General features: G+C 46.7%; 1 protein-coding gene across 4 annotated transcripts in view; it reads right to left on the reverse strand.

Moving 5' to 3' along the window:
* Positions 1–21,588, reverse strand: part of BRF1 (BRF1 general transcription factor IIIB subunit) — a 248,210-nt gene extending 226,622 nt beyond the window's left edge. For all 4 annotated transcript variants that reach the window (XR_016440380.1, XM_090034172.1, XM_090034173.1 and 1 more), the window contains exon 1: positions 21,267–21,588. Coding sequence is in view for 3 of the 4 variants with exons in the window: in XM_090034172.1 (XP_089890298.1) it covers positions 21,267–21,453 (187 nt within the window). In the remaining variant the exon portion in view is untranslated. The remainder of the gene's footprint in view (positions 1–21,266) is intronic.
* Positions 21,589–21,801: the final 213 nt, after the last annotated feature.

The raw sequence follows: 21,801 nt of genomic DNA on the forward strand, positions 1-21,801 counted from the left end.
GCTGAGGGAACTGGATGGGTCATAGCAGGGCCCCTGGCATGACTCTGAGCGCTCATAGGGCACTGGCCAGGTACCAGAGGATTGGAAGAGGGCCAATGTGATCCCCATTTAAAAATGGGAGACAGGAGGACCCTGGCAATTACAGGCCAGTCAGCCTTACCTCGGTCCCTGGGAAGACCTTTGAGAAAATTATCAAGGAGCACATCTGCAAGCGCCCAGCAGAGGAGGTAATGCTCAGGGGCAACCAACACCGGTTCATTGAGGGCAGATCCTGCCTGACTAACCTGGTTTCTTTTTATGATCAGGTCACAAAGTCGCTGGACGAGGGTATTGGGATGGATGTCGTCTTCCTGGACTTTAAGAAGGCCTTTGACAGGATTTTCTCTTAAAAAAAAAATTTGGTGACTGTGGCACTGATGCCTACAGAGCCAGATGGGTGGCAAATTGGCTCGATGTTTGCACCCAGAGAGTGGTGGTGGATGGGTCATTTTCAACCTCGAGGGATGTGGGCAGTGGAGTCCTCCAGGGCTCAGTCCTGGGTGTGGAAAGCATGCTGTCCAACTTCCCTGATGACACCAAGTTGCGGAGCGAGGTGGGCATGCTGGAGGGACAAAATCCAGCTAGATCTAAAGAGGGTACAGGGGTGGGCGGATGAGAATAGGATGGGATTCAACACAGACAAATGCAAGGTGCTGCACCTAGCGAGAAGGAACCTGCAACACATCTATAGGCTGGGGAACTCCCTTCTCAACAATACAGTGGCAGAAAGGGATCTTGGAGTCATTGTTGACTCCAGGATGAACATGAGCCGCCAATGTGAGGAAGCGGTCAGTAAGGCTAACTGCACCTTGTTGTGCATCTACAGATGCATCACAAGCAGGTCCAAGGAGATGATCCTCCCCCTCTATGGGGCGTCAATCAGGCCGCAGCTGGAGTACTGCATCCAGTTCTGGGTGCCACGCTTCAGGAGGGATATGGACAGCATTGACTGGGTCCAGAGGAGGGCCACCCGCATGATCAGGGGTCAGTGGGGCAGGCCCTACAAGGAGAGGCTAAAGGGCCTGAACCTGTTCAGCCCCCACAAGAGAAGGCTGAGAGGGGATCTGGTGGACATTTACAAACTCACCAGGGAGGACCAGCAGAAAGTGGGGAAGGCTCTGTTCCCCTGGGCACCACTGGGGGGTCACTAGGAATAATGGCCACAAACTGTTAGAGAGGAGGTTCAGGCTGGACATCAGGAGACACTGTTTTACAGTTAGGGCTGCCAGGCTCTGGAAGGGGCTCCCAAGGGAGGCAGTACTCTTTCCAACCTTGGAGGTCTTCAAGAGAAGGCTGGGCAGATATTTGCCTGGGGCGATATGATCCCGACACCCGGTCCTGCCCGGGGCAGGGGGTCAGACCTGATAATCTGTTTAGGTCCCTTCTGACCCCAAGTACTACGATTTCATTCAGTCCAGTGGAAAATTGCCCCACCCCCCAAAAAAACAGGGATAAACTCTATCATTTAATGATCTACTGTCTTAGGTTGCATCTGTCCATTTCCATCTTGGCATAGCCATTTGCTAAATGCACACAGGTCCCCCACCAGCTCACTGAGCCATTGAAATAGCACCTACTACTCCAGAACAGCTACAGTTCTAACCATTCCTAATCTTGGTACAATTAAAATTGGGTTTGTGTATGAATATCTACCCACACCTTAATTCAGATCATCTGTCTCAAGCAAGATTTGCCAAGAACTCTGCAAATGTGCAGTAGGAGACAGTGCCTCCTCAGAAGCTTAGTCTAAATACGTCAAACAAGGGGCAAGGTCTAACGAATATTATCAGCCCCTGGCATGGATAATAGTCTGCTAGGAATCTGCTCCGGGAGGGAGCAGATGGTATAAGCTTTCAGCAACCACTCTATAGCCTGAATTACAATGGAAAATTCAGAGGCAGAAGCTCTGTAACTTTTGCTTTCTCCCCTACTCTCTAACATGCAGAAAGATCATGAGACTATAAATTGGAAAAACAGATATGCGTCTTATCTTTGATATTTTTACTACCTTTTCAATCCTTATTGCTAAGAATTGTGCAAGAAAACAATATTAAACAGGTGCTAAAACTACATGCCATTAGCCAAACAAACCAACAAAGCTTCAGGCAGGTTATTCCAAGAGCTTGGTTGGAAATTGATATTCAGGTACATGACAAAGAGATAAATAAAAAACTGAACAAAAATGCCACGGTTTTCTTTCTTAAAAGACTCCCTAGCTTGATTGTATGTCAAGATACTACATAATGGCCAGTTCTTCCAAAGAGAGTCAGAAGCAGATGCTAATAGACAATTTCTACCATCACATTCACTTGTCCAGCTCCTAGTGAGTTAAATAGGAACCGTACATGCGCACCTGAAAATATGGTTCGGCAAACAGCTAGAAAACTAGTCAGTTGTGAGGCTCCAATTTGACTATAAACTCTAATTTTACAATCAACTAAGCTGCATAAAGTTTCCCTAACCACCTTTATAGGCTGAAAAGAACAGCTAATAATGCAACTTCAACTGTATAGCAAAATACTCCAGAAAAAACAGTCAATTCAACCTAAACTGCAAATTCTCAACATGTATGGTACCCATTTAAAAGACCAAACAGTCATCTTAAAGTTAGTCATTTAAGAAAAACAGAGTAATTACTCCACAAGAACAAATTACCATTCTGATTTACAATACTTGCATGTCTTAGCCGTCTTTACCTTTGCAACTTAAATATCCGATAAGCTTTCTATTTTATTTTTTAATTATTTTTTTTTTGGGGGGGGGGGGGGTAGTATCTATTCTTAAATTTCAGTTTCCCAGGTTTACCAACACAGAACCTGGAGCTATCTGGGGCTTGCAAGCAGAGGCAGCAGGTCTGGTGATTTACCCTAGTCCCACAGGACTAAGGGACTACACAAAAAGGCTGCAGCTGTGTTAAGATCCATCAGTCAGTCGGCAAGAACTTCCTCAGCTACATGCAGCACATCTCTGTTGTGTACCCACCATATGCAACTTTACTGAGCTCTCTACAGAGTGCCCGGAGGACTGCTGAGCACTCTCAGGAGTGTTCAGTCAAACCCTGCCTTTCCTCTCAAAGTTAGGGTGGCATTAAGTCACAGCCACGACCAAGGGAGGAGCAGATGCACCACCCCAGACCACAAGCCGGACCATGCCGTAGGCAGGCAGAATCTTTTCCTGGGACCACTCACGAGTCACAGTTCACAATTTGCAAATGCTGCCTGGCCAGCACAGAGTGCCCCAAGGCACCTGGCTTTGCCTTCCTAAGCCTGTCCGTGAAGCAGTCTTGCCACCCACATCTCCTCGCTGTCCTTTCAGTGTCAGGCTGCCAAGAGAGTGACGGGGCAAGCAACCCCTGCCTCCTGGGACTATTGCAAGAGCCCCAGCACAGCAGACTAAGGAGGGGGGCTCCGGGGACACACACAGCTGTGCCCCTCTCTCTTCACCTCCGTAGCCACAGATGAGCCACGCTTCAGCCCACGCCTGGAATAAGCACGCTCCACCGAAAACTATTTATAGCTCAGGTCCCAAAGTTGGGACATTTGGGAAAGCAGTTTTGGACAAAAATGTCATATTTCCCCTCCGAACAGATGAGCAAGTACAGAGAGGTGATTATAAACAGAAATTGCCTTGCAACTTTTCATAGGAAGTATTTGTTTCTTGACAGACCATTGTAACTGAAGTATGGCAGTATTGTGCAACTCTGAAGGAAAACCCTCTCTAATACAAGCTAGAGAGAACAAAAAGGTTTGATTTAATATTTGTTCCTTTACAAAGCCATAATAAAGCCAGAAAAGACGGCAGACTGCATTAAATCAGGTGCGTCATCCCCCAGCATTTGTACTAAGTAGACGCCAAGATTTAATATAATAAAACTTAATGAGCTTTCCTTTTAAGTTAGACCGTGAAACCCAAAAAAAGCATAGGTCAATGCCCCACTGCAAATTCACAGTTGCGGCAGCAAAAGATTTAATAGTTTTGACTATACAGAAATCTTTAATTAAACTAATACTGAAAGATTCCTTAATATTCTCCCATCAGACAATTTTACAGATAACTGAACAGATATGCATGCTCCATGCCCTGCTGAAATGCTATGCTGAATAAATTCAGACATTTTTTCAGTTCATTCTAGCTCCTCAAATTCATCTCCAGCCCCCCACAAAAAGTCAGCAGCTTTTTCAAAACTGTCACACCAGAGGGATAAAATATATCACTGTGCTTCCACAGTGCTTTGCTCTGAACACTACACAGAGCTACAAAAATCAATGTGGGTCTAGCACAATGTGCAGGATTCAGCATTTTCATAGCTGCCAACAGTATACTCTGCAGTATTTCAATCATGTGTTGCTGTCAGAAAGATAGCACAGACAGGAAGACATGCAGTGCCCCAGAAAACAAACACTCACTTAAGGCTAATACAAGATTGCCACCTTCAGGAATTCAGGAGATAGGCAGAAGAGAAGAGTTATTACTCATATAAGCTTCATACAAATGCAGGTTTTACAATGTCCCAGAGCAACAGCTCCACATCGCCAAAAAAAAAAAACAAAACCCAAAGTCTGCACTCTCCCCTTTCTTCCCTGTTATAATTATGAACTTAATTTGGTACTTGTGAAAGTGGAAACCTAGAGCCAGGCAAATATGGATATAACTTGTTCAGCCTCCCCCATAAAAATCTGCAAATGCCATACTATCCTGCACTACAGCTCGCTCTCTGTTTGGGACCTAAACTAGCTTCCAAGTTACAACTTGTAGCCAGGCATGCCACAAATTAGCCCTGTACCTTCCCCAGCTGCCACCCCAATCCCCTTCCCCTGCAAGACCCACTGTGCGCCACACACGCGGGCTGCCAGTGCCCCCTGCAGAGCCCACGCCACAGGTTAGCCACCCCTGCACTAGGTAATTCCACTGTGTATTAGCCTTTCACCTTAGGAGCCGGATAAGAAGCAAGAGCAGTTTTGATGACACTTCCCCTGTGCCCAGTTTGCACTATGAGTCATGTCACAGATCAGAACTAAAGTTCATTCAGAAAACTTGTTTTGGCTCATACGAAAACTCAACACAAAAACTCGCATTTAAAGTCTTTATTCTCATTTTTGCTGCAGTGTCATGGACAAACATTAAGAATTTGATTTCAATACAGAACTCATCCTGTGTAGTCAATTACCTGAATTATCAAGCTCAGACGCTTTCAACCAAGATGCTACACAGAGGTGGGCAAAATGCAGCCTACGGGTCAGATGTGGCCCACCAGGCCATCCTACCCGGCCCGCGGAGCCCATAAAAAAATTCAGAAAATTAATATTCATCTGCCCCGGCTGCCTGTCATGCAGCCCTCGATGGCTTGCCAAAACGCAGTAAGCGGCCCTCCGCCCAAAATAATTGCCCACCCCTGTGCCACAACAACCTGGGGTACCCCGAGATCTTGTCAAGGGTGCCACAGGCACCCTGCAACGTTTGCCTACCTAACAATGCTAACATGATTCACATGATAAATCCGGAGATTTCAAATGGGAATTCTGACCTGTATTCCTTCTCAGTTCTTTGCAATAGAAAAATTGCTCTATTATTTTTCTCCAGACAAAAAACAAAACAAAACAAAACCAAACCAAGAGAAACCTAAGACCTGGCATTTTCTGAGAGGTGCTTCAAATCAGAAGAAGATTGAGAACTGCTGATCTAGACAAGTGTTGCTCATTTCATCCATCCCCATGGGGCCAGTCCACGGGCTGCACCGGGAATACGGGGCCATGTCATCTCACCTGCAGGGCTCCTTACAGGAAGAGCAGAAGCTGTGTTAATTGTAGAAGTTCCCAGAGCCACAACAATTAACACAGCTGCCACTGCCCCACCACTATATTTCTGGAACCGCGAGGCCTCTGGACTGGATGGCACAACTCTGTTGGCTAGATCCAGCCTGCAAAGCACATCTTGATCTCGACAGTGACCATGTGTTTGTTTGGTTTTTTAAGATAAAAAAAAAAAATTAACTCATCATTTAAGCATCTTTTTAACTTGACCCAGATTAATTAAAGAAGTATACAGCCTCAATTGTATCAGTTTCTTCCTGTTTGCTACTTATAAAGGGAAGAGTTAGCCACATGTAAATGAATTAGTTTCCTAGTAAGTAAAACTTCAGCTTTTCACACACATTTTTTTAAAATCTCACACTTACAGCACTTATCTGTCCCAAAACACAATGAGCTCAAAGCTCAATTTATGTAAAAACACCACAAACGCAAAATAAAAAAAATATATAAACAAGTCACTCAAGCTATACTTGAGCTATACCGTCTAATTTATTGAACTTTCACAGTATCAAGGAAGTTGAAATGCTCTGACTAAGCTATATCCCTTCATTAAGTTCTGCAGCTGAACTTAATGGGACTTTTACACCCAAGAATGAAGAAGCCTAAACAGGAGGTCAGGCGCCTAACTTTAGGTTTCTGCTTTTGAGCACTGTGCATGTAAATGAGTTCACAGCTTTGCTGCTGTACTGAAAGACTAAATAACTTGACGCTGCTTAACATTCAATTTTGGTTGAAAGTAAAAGGATTCATGCCACTATATTGTTAATAAAAACAGAATTCAGGCCCCGACATTGCAAACACTTAGTCTAAACAAACATCAAACCGATTGAACTTCATTCTTTGACAGGGAAACTGGCTCTGCAGATAAGGAGGGCAGCAGAATATCGGTAGGGTTGGCAGAATTCATTTTTTTTTTTTTAATCATTTCAATGGCTAAAAATCCATGTTTATTTTTAAGCATTTCTTTTGATTTCTATTGATTTTTATCAATCTAAATTTTCAGGATTGCAGGAAATTAAGGGTGTGGGGAGCCAACAATTTAGTAGTGACAGGATACTATTAAAAGCTTTATAAAAATCACATTAAAATATATAAAAGTGAATATCCATAAACCAATAAAGCATACCTGCTTTAAATCACTCTCTTCATTCATCAGGAAAGACCTGGGCGGGCAGGGAGCAGAAGAGGAGGGCAGCAGCACTCTGCAGCTCTGGGGACAGGCAGCGGCCACCCAGCCCAGGGTAGGAAGCAGCTCCCCGCTCCTTGAGGTCCCTTAGGGGGCAAGCCCCTTATGGCAGGCAGCAGTGGAGAGGTGGCCTAGCCCCTTGATGGCCATGGCCTCCAACTGCTCTGGGCAGCACAGGGACAGCAGCTGGGCCCCAGGGGCACCCCCCACCTGCCTAGCACGAGGCACGCCAGGTAGCAACTCTGGGAACATATGGAGAGACAGTGCAACTGGGGCAGGGCACGCAGCCCCCCCACCCCCTTTCCGAGGCCCAGCTACTGCTCCCACATTGCCTCTAGGAGCAAGAGGGCATGGCTGTCAAGGGACCAAGCTGCCCCTCTCCTGGTGCCCACCAGGCAGGGCTCGTCCCCTAAGGGGCCACGGGGAGCAGGGAGCTCCTTCCTGCCTCGGGGTGGGCAGCCGCTGCCTCTCCCCACATTCCCGGATCTCCTGCCTGACCCGTGCATGATTATCACAGCAGGGGCCAAACTCCCACCACGCCTGACCTCACCGGGAGTTTGGCTCCCAATCCCCAGTTGGGACCTGGGCAGAGCAAGCGGGTGGCAGCACCAGGCTCCCGGCTGCCAACAGCCCTGCCCCTCTGACCCCCCCTCTCCCAGCACTGTCCCCAGCTGTGTGTGTCTGTGTCCCACCCTGCCCCGTCCCAGACTGCCTTACCCTCATCCCAGATTTTTTTTTTTTTTTTTCCCCACATCTCCTTTCTATAAATGTTGATGATATATGACGGAAATATTTTGCCTTCCGTCTGTGAGCAACAGATTAGATCAATGTTTATCAATAAAAATCAAATACTGCCAAGCCTAAATATAAAATATACTGTGACTACGGTAAGGCTTCTAACACTATCCGATGTAACACTCATAAGCAAGCTACAGAAATATCCCATAACACGGGGACACATCTGGTTGAAAAACTGCTCTCCCAGCACAGTTGTCAGTGGCTTACTGTCAAAACTGGAAGGGTATTTCAAATGCATTCTTGGGCCTACATTCTTATTAATGACTTGGATGATGAAATAAATACTCCTTTTATAAAATGACGCTAAACTGGGAGGGATCGCAAGCACTTTGTAGAACAAGATGAATTTCAAATGATCGTGACAAACTGGAAAGAAAATGTTTGCAATCAACCACATTAAATTCAATAAAGACAAGTGCAAAGTGCTGCACTTACCCTAGGAAGCCTACTGCTGCTTAGCTAAGTATTCCCCATTTTGTATTTTTGCATTTGGGTTAAAAGGGATCACAAACTAAGATGTATCTGTGTGATGTTGTTGCAAAATAAGTCCTATTCTGTGTTGTAGTAAGACATTCTACTCACTGCTGGTAAGATCTGAAAAGAAATACTGTGCTCAGTTGTGGGTACCACACTTCAAGAAAGATGATGAAGATAAATTGTAGAGCCTTCAAAAGGGGAGCAACAAAAATGAAAAGAGCCTAAGAAAATGTGATCCAAAGAGGAACATTTGAAGAACTGGGTCTCATCTAAAAGAGAAAAGACTGGGGAGGGCAAAATAACTGCCTTTCAATGTGTAAAAGGTTGTCCCAGTAGACATAGAGAACAAAAAGAAAACACCTTAGTTTGCAACAAAGGAGATTTAGATGAAATAGTAAATTAAGCTTTCCAAACATGAGGGTGGTGAAGCCTGGAATAGGAGACCCAAAGAGGCAGCAAAACCTATTTCACTGAATGTTTTTAAGATCAGAGAGATGATTTCAGAGTAACATGGCTAGCTACAAGTAGAAGGCAAGGTAGATGTATTTTTAAGATGTCAGAAGACTGTCAGAGATGGTCTTGGTACACTTGATCCTGCCTCAGTGCTGAGAAGGCGACCAAAATGATCTCTTGGGTGCATACCCACAAGAGCACTCATGCGGTCTGAGGCACCACAGACCTGTTTGCAGCACCACAAACACTGTACATGCAGGCGTTCCCTGTGCTGCTAATTTGTGGCACAGTGGGTTTTTTTGACACTACCAGATCCCAGTGTCCAAAAAACCTGCGCCAGAAAAAAGCGGAGCAGCATACATGGCAGCAGTGTATGCCACCCAAAACAGGAGCCTAGTCAGTCAGAGCCACACTGGTGGCCAGGATCCGTGCACTCACATCACTGCTGCCGGAGCCCCAGGAGGCCCCCAGGACCCTACATAAGGGTGCTGGGGCCAGGCCGGGTCCTGGCACTAGCCTCCCTCCCCGAGGGCAATTTGCCACACTCCAGAGGGTGTGTGCAGGGGCATTCCCTGGAGACAAGAAGCAGTGGCACAACTACATGCCACTGCTATTTGTCCCCAAGGAAACACACACGTGCACTCATTTGGACATGCCCTTGAGGTCTTTCAGCCCCACATTTCTAGGATTTATTTAAGTGATTAGGATGCCAGGCAACATTAGCACTGTTAGGTATACAAACACCTGCACGTTGCCCAAGAACCCCGAGATTTGAAATAGGGATCCACAGTGTCACAAACATGCTGATCTGTTGTGGTCTGCTGCAAAGAACTCAGAAAAACAAATTGTTCAACTATATTTTCCACAGTCAAAAAACAAGTGAAAACTAAGCGCTGACATTTTCCAAGGAGTGCCTTCACTCTGAAAAGGTTTGAAAACCACTGTTCTATGCCCTTATGATAGTTCCACTGAAACCAAGTGGACAATTCATGTGAGGAAAGATACATACTTGCAGGACTGGAGCTTTAAATTTCAATATTTTCTCTATAAGAATGACAGTGAAATCCAGATAAATTCTAATGCAACGGCATTTTAAAATACATGCATTTCATATTCATTTCAGAGGGTGGGGGAAAGGGCTAACCAAACTGCTCATCGTCAAAGAGAGGGGACAAGGATTTGTGGAGCAATGACCCTGACTGCAAGACCTGGGAAGTTACTCAAATTATGAAACAATCCATTTGTTAACAGCTGCGGGAGGAAGAGGTGATCACAAGCAGCCACCACATATGGGGGTAAGAATAAACGGTGACAGCCAAACTTATTTCCTGCTTTGGCAGAGCGACTGATTTGATGGATGGAGGGGAGTGCAGTGGATATCAGACTTGGGCTTTCACAAGCCTTTTGATACAGTCCCATGCACCGTTTTCATAAGTAAACAGAAGAGGTATCAGCCACAGAGGATTGCTGTTAAGTGTGTAATAAGCACCAAGTAAATGGATCAATATTAGAATAGCAAGAGGGTTCAAGTGGGATTCCACTAATGTCTGATCTGGGCCCAGCATCGTTCTTCACTGTTCCTGCCGACTTGAATGGAGGAACAGAAGGCTTCCTGATCAAGTTTATACATGACTCGCAACTAAGTGGTGCTGCAAGCATTTGAGAATAGTATTAAAATCCAAAAATATTTTGATAAATCTGAGACCTGGGCACTAGACAACAGGGTGAAACATCAGAAAAGCCAAGTGTTAAGGTACAAGGTTTGAATACACCCAGGGAAAAAGAACCGAATACCCAAAAACAGAAGGGGAGATAACTGGCTGGCAGCGTGGTGAAGCTTCTGGGGGGCAGAGGGAAGGAGTGAATCAGAAATGATCATAAGCAAGAATATGATGCAGATGCCAGAAAGGAAATGCAATTTTTGGACTGCATTATTAAAGTATCATACGCAAGACAGAAGCTGACAGTATCCATCTATTCAGTACTGGTTAAGACTCAGATTTAGTTATGTTCCCAGCTCTAGGCTCCACCGCTGAGGAAAGAACCAGAACAGTGATTCTCAACCTCTTTTAGACTTGAGGCACCCCACACTGCACTGGACCCGAGGCACTCTTGCATAAGTTTTGAGAATTGAGTGGCACCCAATTTTAAAAACTACTTAAATGTTATAATATTAACCTCCTTATACAGAGACTGGTCAGTAGGAGTTTGGGAACATCCAGACAGAGACAAGTCTGAACCTGGCTTATCTGTTTAGTTTAGACCTGGCACCTTGGTAGAGAATCACTGATGTAGAGAAACTGCAGATAATACCAAGGTGAGCAACCAAAATAATAAAGGGCTGAAATGCAAGCTATACAAGGAAAAGCTAAGGGAATCATGTATTCTTAGTTTGGAGAAAACTGGATTAAGTGGGCACATGACAGTCGTTTTCAAATCTTCAAAAGGCTGCCATACAAAAGAGGGAAAACAACTTGACAGTGAAGCTTCAGGAATAATGTGTCCTGTATTTGTGGAGGGGTTAAATTCAATGACCCTTAATGTCTCTTCCAAACTTGTGATTCTATACCTGCATTTATGTATTTATTTTAGTTAGTATAAATTTTACCATCACATTATAGTAGCACAGGTTTTTGAAGTAGTATTACAAATCCCCAAGCTAGGATATTTAAAACTAAAAGCTTGCTAAGAAGAACTTTCCAACTACTGAGTTGGTCTAACAAAAGATATCAGATTCACCCAAAGAGCCTTGTCTGCCTATGTCCTTACACCAACACAGCTACAACCAAAACAAGGCTTTTGTGGATTCTCAACCTATAAAGCTATAGATTAGGGGTACACCAACAGAGATATTTTGGGCCGATACCGATGGCTGATTTTTAACAAGCCATATCGGCCGACACCGATCCGGGAACAGTCCTGCAGCATGGAGAGTGGCAACCAGCTGGTAAGTCTGTTGTGGGGGAAGGGGTGGGAGGAGAGAAGTGGTGTGGTGGGGGGAGGTAGATTGAGGTCCCTGCAGTGGAGGGAGGGAGTTGGGCTGGTGCTGGGACATGGACAGGGTCAAGCGCTACACAGCCGGGACAGGGCACGGGATGAAGCTGCAGGTCATCCAGGGGGGGTGAGCAGAGACAAGGTGGTGGTTCCCACTGCTACACACACTCCAAGAGGGCACGGGGGGCATGTGCCCCAGATCTGCACATGGATGGGGCGGGCTGCAGCTGCAGGCTGAGGCAGCACCTGGCTCTTCCCAAAGAAGGCTGGGTCAGGTGGCAGCTGTGCTGGGAGGAGGGGTTTGGGGGGGCTAGAAGCACCCCAAAATTTGCTGTAGTTCCCACTCCCAGCACCACCACTGCTTGCCCCAAGCACAGCCTGGCCCAGGCCCCCTGCCAGGAAGAGCCTGACACCACCCCAACTCCAGCCCACAGCAGCAGTCTGCCCCACCCCACGCACAGATCTGGGGACACATGCCCCCTGTGACCTCCCAGGGTACGTGCAGCAGCAGGAAGCCACCCCCCCTACCCCCAGACGAGCCGCGGCTCCTTCACCTACCCTCACTGCGGAGGCCTCGATCTGCTCCCCCCACCTCCCAGCCCCTTGCCTCCCTCCACCCTCTCTCACAACAGACTTACCAGCCAGACCCAGCTGCTTCCTACACTGCCGGGCTGCACTCTTGGCCACATGCATGCACATGGCATTTATTGACCACATTATCGGCCACATGAGCGAAAAATAGCCAATACTCTTCAATTTTTCTCGTATCAGTGCAGATCTGATATGGGACCAACGTATTGCTGCACCTCTACTATAGATGTATCGGTACCGTAAATTTATTTGGTAGTATTTGTGCGATCAGTTGTGGAGCTGACTAAACTACATACACACACACTATAATTTAACTAGTTCCTCAAATAACGTACAGGTTTCCCTCGATTTATGCTATGCACACGTTCCCACAGAATGGCGCATAAATCAAATTCGCATAAAGCAAATCCACTTTATGATGCAACAAATAGGTATAGGTTCCCATGGCAGTGTGGGAGGCACTCATCCTGGCCCCAGGAGCAGCCAACAACAGCTGCCTGCAGCCGCTGGGCTGCACCGTGCCCTGGAGCAGGCAGCTAGTGTCACCTGCTCCCAGGGCCACTCCAGCACGGGCTGGGGTGAGCGTGAACAAGCGGAGTCCTTGGCGGCGTGGGGCACAGCACTCACCCCAGCCCCGGGTGCAGCTGACACCAGCTGCCTGTAGCTGGGCTGCACTGTGCCCCAAACCCCCCAGGGCTTAGCAACCTGTACTCGCCATGCCACAGCACTGTCAAAAGATATAGTTGGCTTTTCAGGAGAGAAACCATCTGCTGTCCTCACTACATCCCTGGTGGTGCTGCTGCTGCTTGGTCCACAACTGCTTATCCATCATTTACCCCTGCTTATTTCACAGCTAACCTTCCCTGTGGATTTGTGTCTCCAGAGATCATAGGCAGACAAGGTTTTTTGGGTAGATACGATAGCTTTTATTAGACCAACTAAATAGTTGGAAATATTGTTCTTTGCAAGTGTTCAGGCACAAACGCCCTTCTTCAGGCATAGGGGCTAGAAACAGACATTACACATAAACCAGTTTAAGTGATCAGAAACCAGTTTAAACCTGTAACAGAACAGCAGCTCAGTGCACATAAACCAATTTAAAAATGGCTGAAAACAGTTCAAAATTAACTTGGTTGAATGTAGTATCAGCCTTAACTGATCTGGGTCAAACTGGTTTATGAAACTTCTGTATCAGATCCCTTCCTAGTTTAAGTTAAATCACAGTCCCCCAGCATGCTTTGCAGCCCTAGGCTGGGACAGGCTGCCCTGTCTGCTCCAAAGAACAGGGCTGGCCCTGCCCCTCTGCTGCATAGCTGGAGCAGTGAAGGCTGGCTGACAAAGGGCTAAGGGGGCAAGCCCAGCTAGAGATGCAGCCCAGTCTGCAGGGCAGGGGGGAGAAAGGGGGGAAGACTGTCCTCCCTCCACCCCACCCCCTGGCAAACCCCAGCTAGGATCTGGGCCAGGGAGAGCGGTTAAACAACCTTCCCACGCTCAAACTTACTGCTGGCTGTGACTGTAGAATACAAATCCAAGGCACCTAGAAGCAGGAAGAGGAAGTGATGAGCAACCCTGCAGAGTCCTGTTGTGGTGATTGCAGACTGCAGTTCCCAGAGACCTCAGGGGCAGCAGGAAGAGGAAGTGAGCACACAGCCCATGCTAGCTACTTGCCAGAGAGTCGTGCTCTAGTGACCCCCGGCTTCTGGCCTGAGCCACTGCAGGCATGTGGCTACATTTCCTGAATCAAAGGTAAATGTCTGTTCACTTGTGTCTCAATTTAATCTGTGCAGTTTGGACTAACCTGCAAAGACAGCATCAATTCAGCCTCAGGCTTTCTGACTGTCTGTACTCAGCCAGGGAGAGTTTGTCGTCTCCAGAGATAACATCCTTGTTAACAGCAATATATGGAGATGAGAGAGAACAGACCTCATTACCCACCTGTCAGCCCTATTGTCTCTCTGCAGTTTGTGTACACACAGTCAAGCACTTACCCTTCTCTAAAAGTGCAAAGTTTCAAGAAATTAAATGAATAAAAGGATATCAAACAAAAAGAATGCACTCTTTTGTAGAAAACAATAATTAAATCAAGGCTTCCTGACTAGTGATTTAAATCATGCTGATTTAAATCAATTCAATTTAAATCAAACCCACCTTGGTTCCATTTATATTTATTCAGGTGCAAGGGACTTCTTTCAAATGTTTTTAAATGCCCATGTTCTTTATACCCATGTCCTTTTCTCTCTATAATTCTCTAATCCTTGCCATATTTCTCTCTTTACTTCTTCCCCTACATTTCTTTATGCTACTGTCATCTTCTCAAACGTATCCTATATCCATCTCCTTCTGAGAGTCATCTTTATACCGGCAATTAGCACTTGGACAGTTTTCAGTCCCTCTATAGCCAGCAACTGAATTCACTAGCCACACGAACAGAATATTTTATTTTGCTGCAAGATGCTGTCTTGGGCCAACACCCATGGGAGAAACCCATTTCTGCCTTCACAAGCTACAGGAAGGAAAACAAAGTGGGATTCTCATCAAGGTACAGCATCCAGGATGGTACAGGCAAATTCCACCTTTTGAATCAGACCAGACCAGATCAGGTAGCCAGTTTCACCTGCCAATCTTTGGGCAGTGAAAGCTCCCTCCCATTTTGCTAGTGTGCTAGGCATGGAAGAGGGCAACGCTTCCCCCCTTTTCCCCTCCCCAGCACCTTCCCCCCCTTTTCCCCTCCCCTCCCCAGGTTGCAGGGAGGCAAGCATCTTTCCTGTTCACGTTCCTCTCAGCCTTCTGAAAGCTGTTATGTGTATTTAGTGCCTTTACTCTCCCCTAACTTTTCCAAGAGCTCCTCTCCAGTGCTCATCTGTCATCACTTATACATATCAGCAGATGCAAGACAAATAGATCCAAGGAGGTGATACTTCCCCTCTATGTGGCATTGGTCAGACCACAGTTGGAGTACTGCATCCAGTTCTGGGCGCCGTACTTCAAGAGGGATGTGGATAGACTTAAGAGGGTCCATAGGAGGCCGCTCATCTAGTTAGGGGCTTACAGGACAAACCCTGTGAGGAGAGACTGAGAGACTTGGACCTTTTCAGCCTCCACAAGAGAAGGCTGAGAGGGGATCTTGTGGCCGCCTACAAATTCATTGGGGGGGTGCAGCAAGGGATCAGAGATGCTCTGTTCACCAGGGCGCCTCTTAGGGTAACAAGCAACAATGGTCACAAACTGACAGACAGCAGATTTAGGCTGGATATCAGGAAAAACTTCTTCACAGTAAGGGTGGCCAAACTTTGGAATGGGCTCCCAAGGGAGGTGGTGCTCTCCCCTACTTTGGGGGTCTTTAAGAGAAGGCTGGATAGACATCTGGCTGGGGTCATCTGACCCCAGCACCCTTTCCTGCCTAGGCAGGGGGTCAGACTCGACAATCTGTTGAGGTCCCTTCTGACCCTGGCATCTACGAATCGATATATCCCACATCACAACAGACTAGAACTGCCTGCCTTCCTGGCATTTTCAGTATTGTTCAGGGGAACAGAAAAGAACAGTGGAAACTAATAACTTGGCCTTCACTCTGCTTTGGGAAAGCTCTACAGACTTAAGCCCAGCAGTAAACTACTTTAGCCTTAGTTTGCATTCATAAGGCTACTGTTGTTGGTAACTGCAAGGGCTGAAAATGTTTCTTTAAAGATCAAACTTTGAATTATGCAGAAGGGAATGGCCCTGCTCAGTAATTTTCCTCTTCACCTCAAACAAATCCATTTTTAAGCACAGATGAAACTTTTACAGAAAGAGGGAAAGGGCTACATGTCTTGGGGTGCAAGTACAGGAACAACATCCAATAAAAAAATATCTTTCAGCATCAGCACAAATTAGTTGAAAATTTCGATAAAGCTTGAGGTAACAAATTCTCATTGTAAGTTTTCACTACAAGTCTGATACCAAACTATGCTAACCTTTTTCTGAAATACTGAAGACAACAGTTTACCTTTCTTTCCCCTACCACAGCAGATTACAAAGCATCCAGGGACCACTCAGGTGAGTGGTAAAATTTTCAGCCTCCTTCCATATGGTTTAGTCCCTGACAGTATTCTGCAAAAATGGAAGTCACACTGTAGCTCCTATCATGCAAGTGTTGGAAACAGATTTTTCTGGGGAGTTATCCTTTCCCTAAACAGAGAATATTTAAAAATGCCCTCCTAGGATCCTAGACAATACACATGTTCTATATGCCTTGGGCTGCTGTCATTCTTGTGCCTCGTTTTCTCACTTACATTTTCAGGCCCTGCTGTGCTGGCCCTTTGACTTACTAGTCTGCATCTCAGCTGAAAGACTTTTCTTCTTTGTTGATGAGTAATCAGAGTGAAGCTTCAGACTTTTAACATCTTAATCTCTTAACAAAAAAAAGTTGTATATATAAGGAACAAAGTCTCCTCCAATATTCATAAGACCGTAGGAAGCCACTAAGAACGGAGATGGGTTACAGGAAGGGGACCAGTAAAAACAAGAAGCCACCAAGACTCTGTCTCCTGCAACAAAAAGAGTTGGAGCTCTTATAGGATATATGCAGTGCTCAGCTATCTTTTTCCTTTAACTTCATACTTACATTCTCTGCCAACATCATCACAAGTCCATGAAATACCTTTCACAAAAGTGGTCACTATCTTCAAACAAAGTGGACAATTCACTTTAGTTCATCCTCCAACAGCAACAACTGTAAAGATGGGTGTATATAGGAAGGTTGCACTGCATAAACACCAAAAAAGTTCCAACTACCTTTCAGTGAAGGGAAGAAATATAGTTGATTTCTGAAGCCCTGCTTTGCAGTATTTTATTTTTGGACAGTCCTCCAACATTATGGCTAATGGAAGCCTGTTAAGAACCGAGACAACTAAAAAAAAAAAGACAGACATGTATTATATTCATGATAGAAAATGTTATGTGGGATTTGATATCAAGCCACACAACTCAACAAACTTCTAACTCAAATTAGAAAGCAATCTACTTTTTCCTAGTTGATGAAAGCCTGAAATGAATGCCCAGAATGAAAGGACAAACTTATTCTTTAAACTGGACTTGGTTATGTGGGGAAAAAGGGACGCAAATAGTTTTTATGCAAATAGAACGTGCAACACCCCAAGGCACCACAAGGCAACCCAGTGCTATTGCAGCAGCAGATCTTTCTGTCTTCCACACTGTCAGGAAATAACCCACCTGCCCAAACCTTCCACTTCAAAATCAAGCAGTTACAAACAGGAGATGCCCTGAGTGAGATGGAGGAAGACACTTTGGTTCTAAGGGATGATCTGAGGCCTGATCAAATTCACCTTCGGTATGCTTCCCAATTCTGTTGTACACAATTTATTCAACCAACACGCAGTTATTATCATCAATGAACCTTTCTTTCCCCTGACCTTTACCAGGACCTTTCTACCACAGGAAGTGGTAGAAAGGTATATAGGGGCCTCTTTCTAAAGTGAACAGAAAAGGCACCACTTACACATGCAAGCATTCAGTAGTATCTTGTCAGGTGAGCAGTGAAAATATCCACCATCCACTGTGTTTTCTTGGAAGAACTGAACTGCCACTCCCAGATCCAGCCACCTCTCAAATGAATCCCTTGCAGATCAAATGTGTATGCCCCATCTCTTTCACCATTTCACCATGCATGTTTGAACTACCTTCTCATTCATATTAGGAAGTGGTCCACATGCAGGCATGTCAAGCTCTTAATCCAAATGGATCTCTTCAGTACTGCTCAGGATTCCTGGGGCTTCAAACCACAAACTTTCCTTCTCCACCAACTTTTAATAAGGAGAATAGTCAGTCAGTGGCATCCTTAAGGCAGGATGTAGCTTTTCTTGATCACTTCGGGGCAGGATCAATAGACAGAGGAATCTGTCACACCGGGTCCCCTAATGGGTGCAAGAACACATCAACTGTGATGTCCAAAAAGTCTTGACCAAGTACCGTTCAGTTGTGACCCTCAAATTCCTAGGACAATTTAACTGAAGAGTAGTTGGAGCCTGGACAGCTTCTCTAAAAAACTGGGAAGTTGCATAATCTCCCCTGCACAGAAGCCATCTCCATACTCCAGCTCTAATGGAAAACACTGACAAGCAGAAAAGCCTCGGCTTTCCACCAAACCTATACAGTAAGCCTCACCATCCTGAGACTCAGCCTCTCTCCATGGTCAACTTGCCAAAACCATCAAAGCAACAGTGAGGTATGGACTTTCATAACTACTTGAAGAAGCACTAACACTGGCAATACCAGCATTATCAGTGCAAAATATGTCAGCTTCCTACTGAAAAAACTGACTGAGCTCAAATATTGACTATGGCAATGTTCCTGTGACAACTAGGCTCACCCCTGCTGATAAAGAAGAAAGGAATACATCATGGGTGGTACTCTAGAAATCAGGGCAACCTCAAGGACCAAGAGTGATGCAGCCAGTTCACAAGCTATGCTGCTATACAGAATCACAGGGCCCCCTGCACTTTCAGCACATAAATGAAGATAAGATCCCAAATCTGTAAAACGTAGCTTCCTTATGCAAAACCTTCACCCCCAGGGGAGCTGTTAGCTTTCTTGCAATGCCCCCCTCTCCCTTCTCTTCCATTCATTATCTCATTTAGATTCATACACCTGTAAATAAGAGACATCTACTCATAGCTCTAAATACATCCAAGACAAGTTACAAGCTTAATAAATAAATAAATATTTTTTTTAAAATCAGCACTCTGCTCCCCAACATATTTTCCATAGCCAGGCAGACCTAAGCGTCCCATGAGATGTTGAAAAGCTTCAACACTTCAAAAATTTGGCTGTCTCTCATTTTCAGACAGAACCAATTTTTCGAATTTTCTTGAAAAACAGAAAAGCACTGTGAAATTCTCATTTAAAAAACAAGGTGTTTCCAAAACGATTATTCTCCCCATGCCTGATGAACAAAATCCCTTGAGATTTTCTCAGTTTCACAAGGAAAAGAGAGCGACACCAACCACTGAACTCACCTCTGCTTTTCAGTGGTGGACAACAGTGAAACTGAGAAAATTCGTTTCTATTTAGTCCATGGTTATGGGGTCTTTAGGACGTGCAGTTCTGCAGCAGTCTTGCTATACTAGCTGTCCTGAGGCTTGGGATCCCTGCAGCTGCACAATTGGCTGGGGCCAATTATGTAACTACACCCCTAGACCTAATATAATTGTTTCAGATACACAAGACCTCTGAAAGTCCAATTACATTAGAAGACTGAAATTCACTCCACTTTGCAACAGTTCTGCAAATTCAGACCTAATGTTTCTGGGGGAAAAAAAAGTACGTTTTAGAATATCCAGAATCATGCCATTTCACAAATGTACTATACCACGATACTCAGGGGCTTCTTAAGTACGAAAAATCGCCTTGTACTCTCCTACATCCCAATATGATCAGAAAGAGCTTTTGGGTGCCTTCTCAACACTAGGCTGTGCACTGAGAAATGAAGTTAGCTCAAATTAAATGAAGGTAACTGTACTGTTTGAGAGGTAAGGATAGATCACAGCTTAGTGCAGGTCCAGCTGAACTGGTCCAAAGATTCTACAGAGTCAATCAGCACAATGGGTTCATACATGGGAACAGATCAGACACAAGCGGCACGATAAAAGTGTCGCCACAGCATGTGCTAGCATACCTGGGCTAGATGAAGTCAAGCAGCACTGGTATACACAGCATTAAAGATACAGCAGCAAGTTCCAGCAACCAGGCCACATCCCAATGAGCATGCGCATGCGTTTCCCGCAGGACAGACATCAGCGATACATATTTCTGCTGCTGCTTGCTCCTGGGCATGCCCCTGCACATGGCAAATTGACTTGGGTGAAATACAGGAGGCTGGGGCCAACACCTGTGCTGACCCCAGCAGCCTTACCTGGGGCAGCAGCAGCACGGACCCAGACACTTGGCCAGCCAGGCTCCCTTTCTGGCAGTGCATGCTGTTGCCATGTGCACCATGCTACTTTTTAGGAGCTTTTTTTTTTTTTTGATACCGGGATCGCCTGGTGTCAAAAAGAACCGCCACGCTGTAAATTAGTGGCAGAGTGAATGAGTGCACGTGCGGGCTGAGGTGCTTCAAACCGCATATGCACGCTCATCAGGAAGTGCCCCTAGAGTGCAAACTCTGCAGGTATCCTGCACATGTCCTGTTCACTAGCACAGGCCAAAGCCCTGCCACCATATCTCCACAGCCACGGCTCTCAGTGCTTCTTAGAGGAAATGCAGACATGCTGCCTGCCATCCTCCCTCCTCCTGGACAAGTTCCTCCCCAGTTTCCTCTGCAGACTTACCCAGTGTCACCCGTACTCCAGGGTGGGGGTGGAAAGAGAGGAGCTTTGCAGAACAGAGGGACCAACAACCCCTGGACATACGATGAAAGCCGAGCACGGCATCCTTCAGGCTGACAACTTTGGAGGTCTTGAAGAAGAGACTGAACAAGCACCTGGCTGCGGTCATCTAACCCCAGTGCTCTTTCCTGCTGAGGGCAGGGATCTACTAAGCGTTCTAAGGTCAGGATCTACTGAGGGATCTATTGAGGTCCCTTCTGACCCTAAGCATCTATGACATCGCTTGACCGTAACTGAGCAACTCGCTAGCAAGAAGTTGTGCCCGGTGCCCTACAGCCGTGTCTGAGGGATGCCTCCTTGGCAGGAGCGTGGAGGGGCCCCTGCTGCAGCCGAGCCCCTGCCACACGGTACATTCACTGCACCAGATCCGTGCAAAGCATGTAATCAATGCTCGTGGGGGCATGCACACACACACGCGCGCATGTGCTCACACCAAACACACACGTGTGCAGGTATGTGTGCACACACGCGCTCACACTATTCAAGCGAGTGCCCAGGCAAGCTCCGGCCACGCGCGCGCCCCAGCCCCGCGCTCACCATCGACGGACACGAACTGCCCCACGGCCGAGGCGCCGCCACCGCCGGTCTCCACGAACTGGACCTCGGAGACGATGATGTTGTCCTCGAGCACGGAGCCGCAGCCGGTGCACACGGCATCGCCCCGCGCCGCGTCCACCTCAATGTCGGCGCTGCCGCACGCAGCGCACACCCGCCCGCCCGGCATTCTTCTGCTGCCGCCGCCGCCGCCGCCGCTGCTGCTGCCGCCGCCGCCGCCGCCGCCGCCAATGGCCCTGGCCCCTGCCCGCAGGCCGCGCTCGCCGGCGCCGGCACCGGCACCACGACGTGGGAGGGGCTTGGCGCCAAGCCCCACCCCCTCTCGCGAGACTCCTGGGCTCCGGGGATGAGAGGAGTACACGGCGCGGCTCTCGCGAGATGTCGCGTCCGGGAGCTCCTCCCGCGAGGCCCTGCCCCCTTCCGCGGCACAGTGCGGCGAGGAGGAGCAGGGCGCTCAGCGAGGCCCCGCCCCCTCCCGCCCGTTCTCGCGGGAGTTGGTGACTTCTCGCGGGGTCAG

This window comes from Crocodylus siamensis, chromosome 2, assembly GCF_052110815.1.
Source record: "Crocodylus siamensis isolate JL-2025a chromosome 2, ASM5211081v1, whole genome shotgun sequence".
NCBI lineage: Eukaryota > Metazoa > Chordata > Crocodylia > Crocodylidae > Crocodylus > Crocodylus siamensis.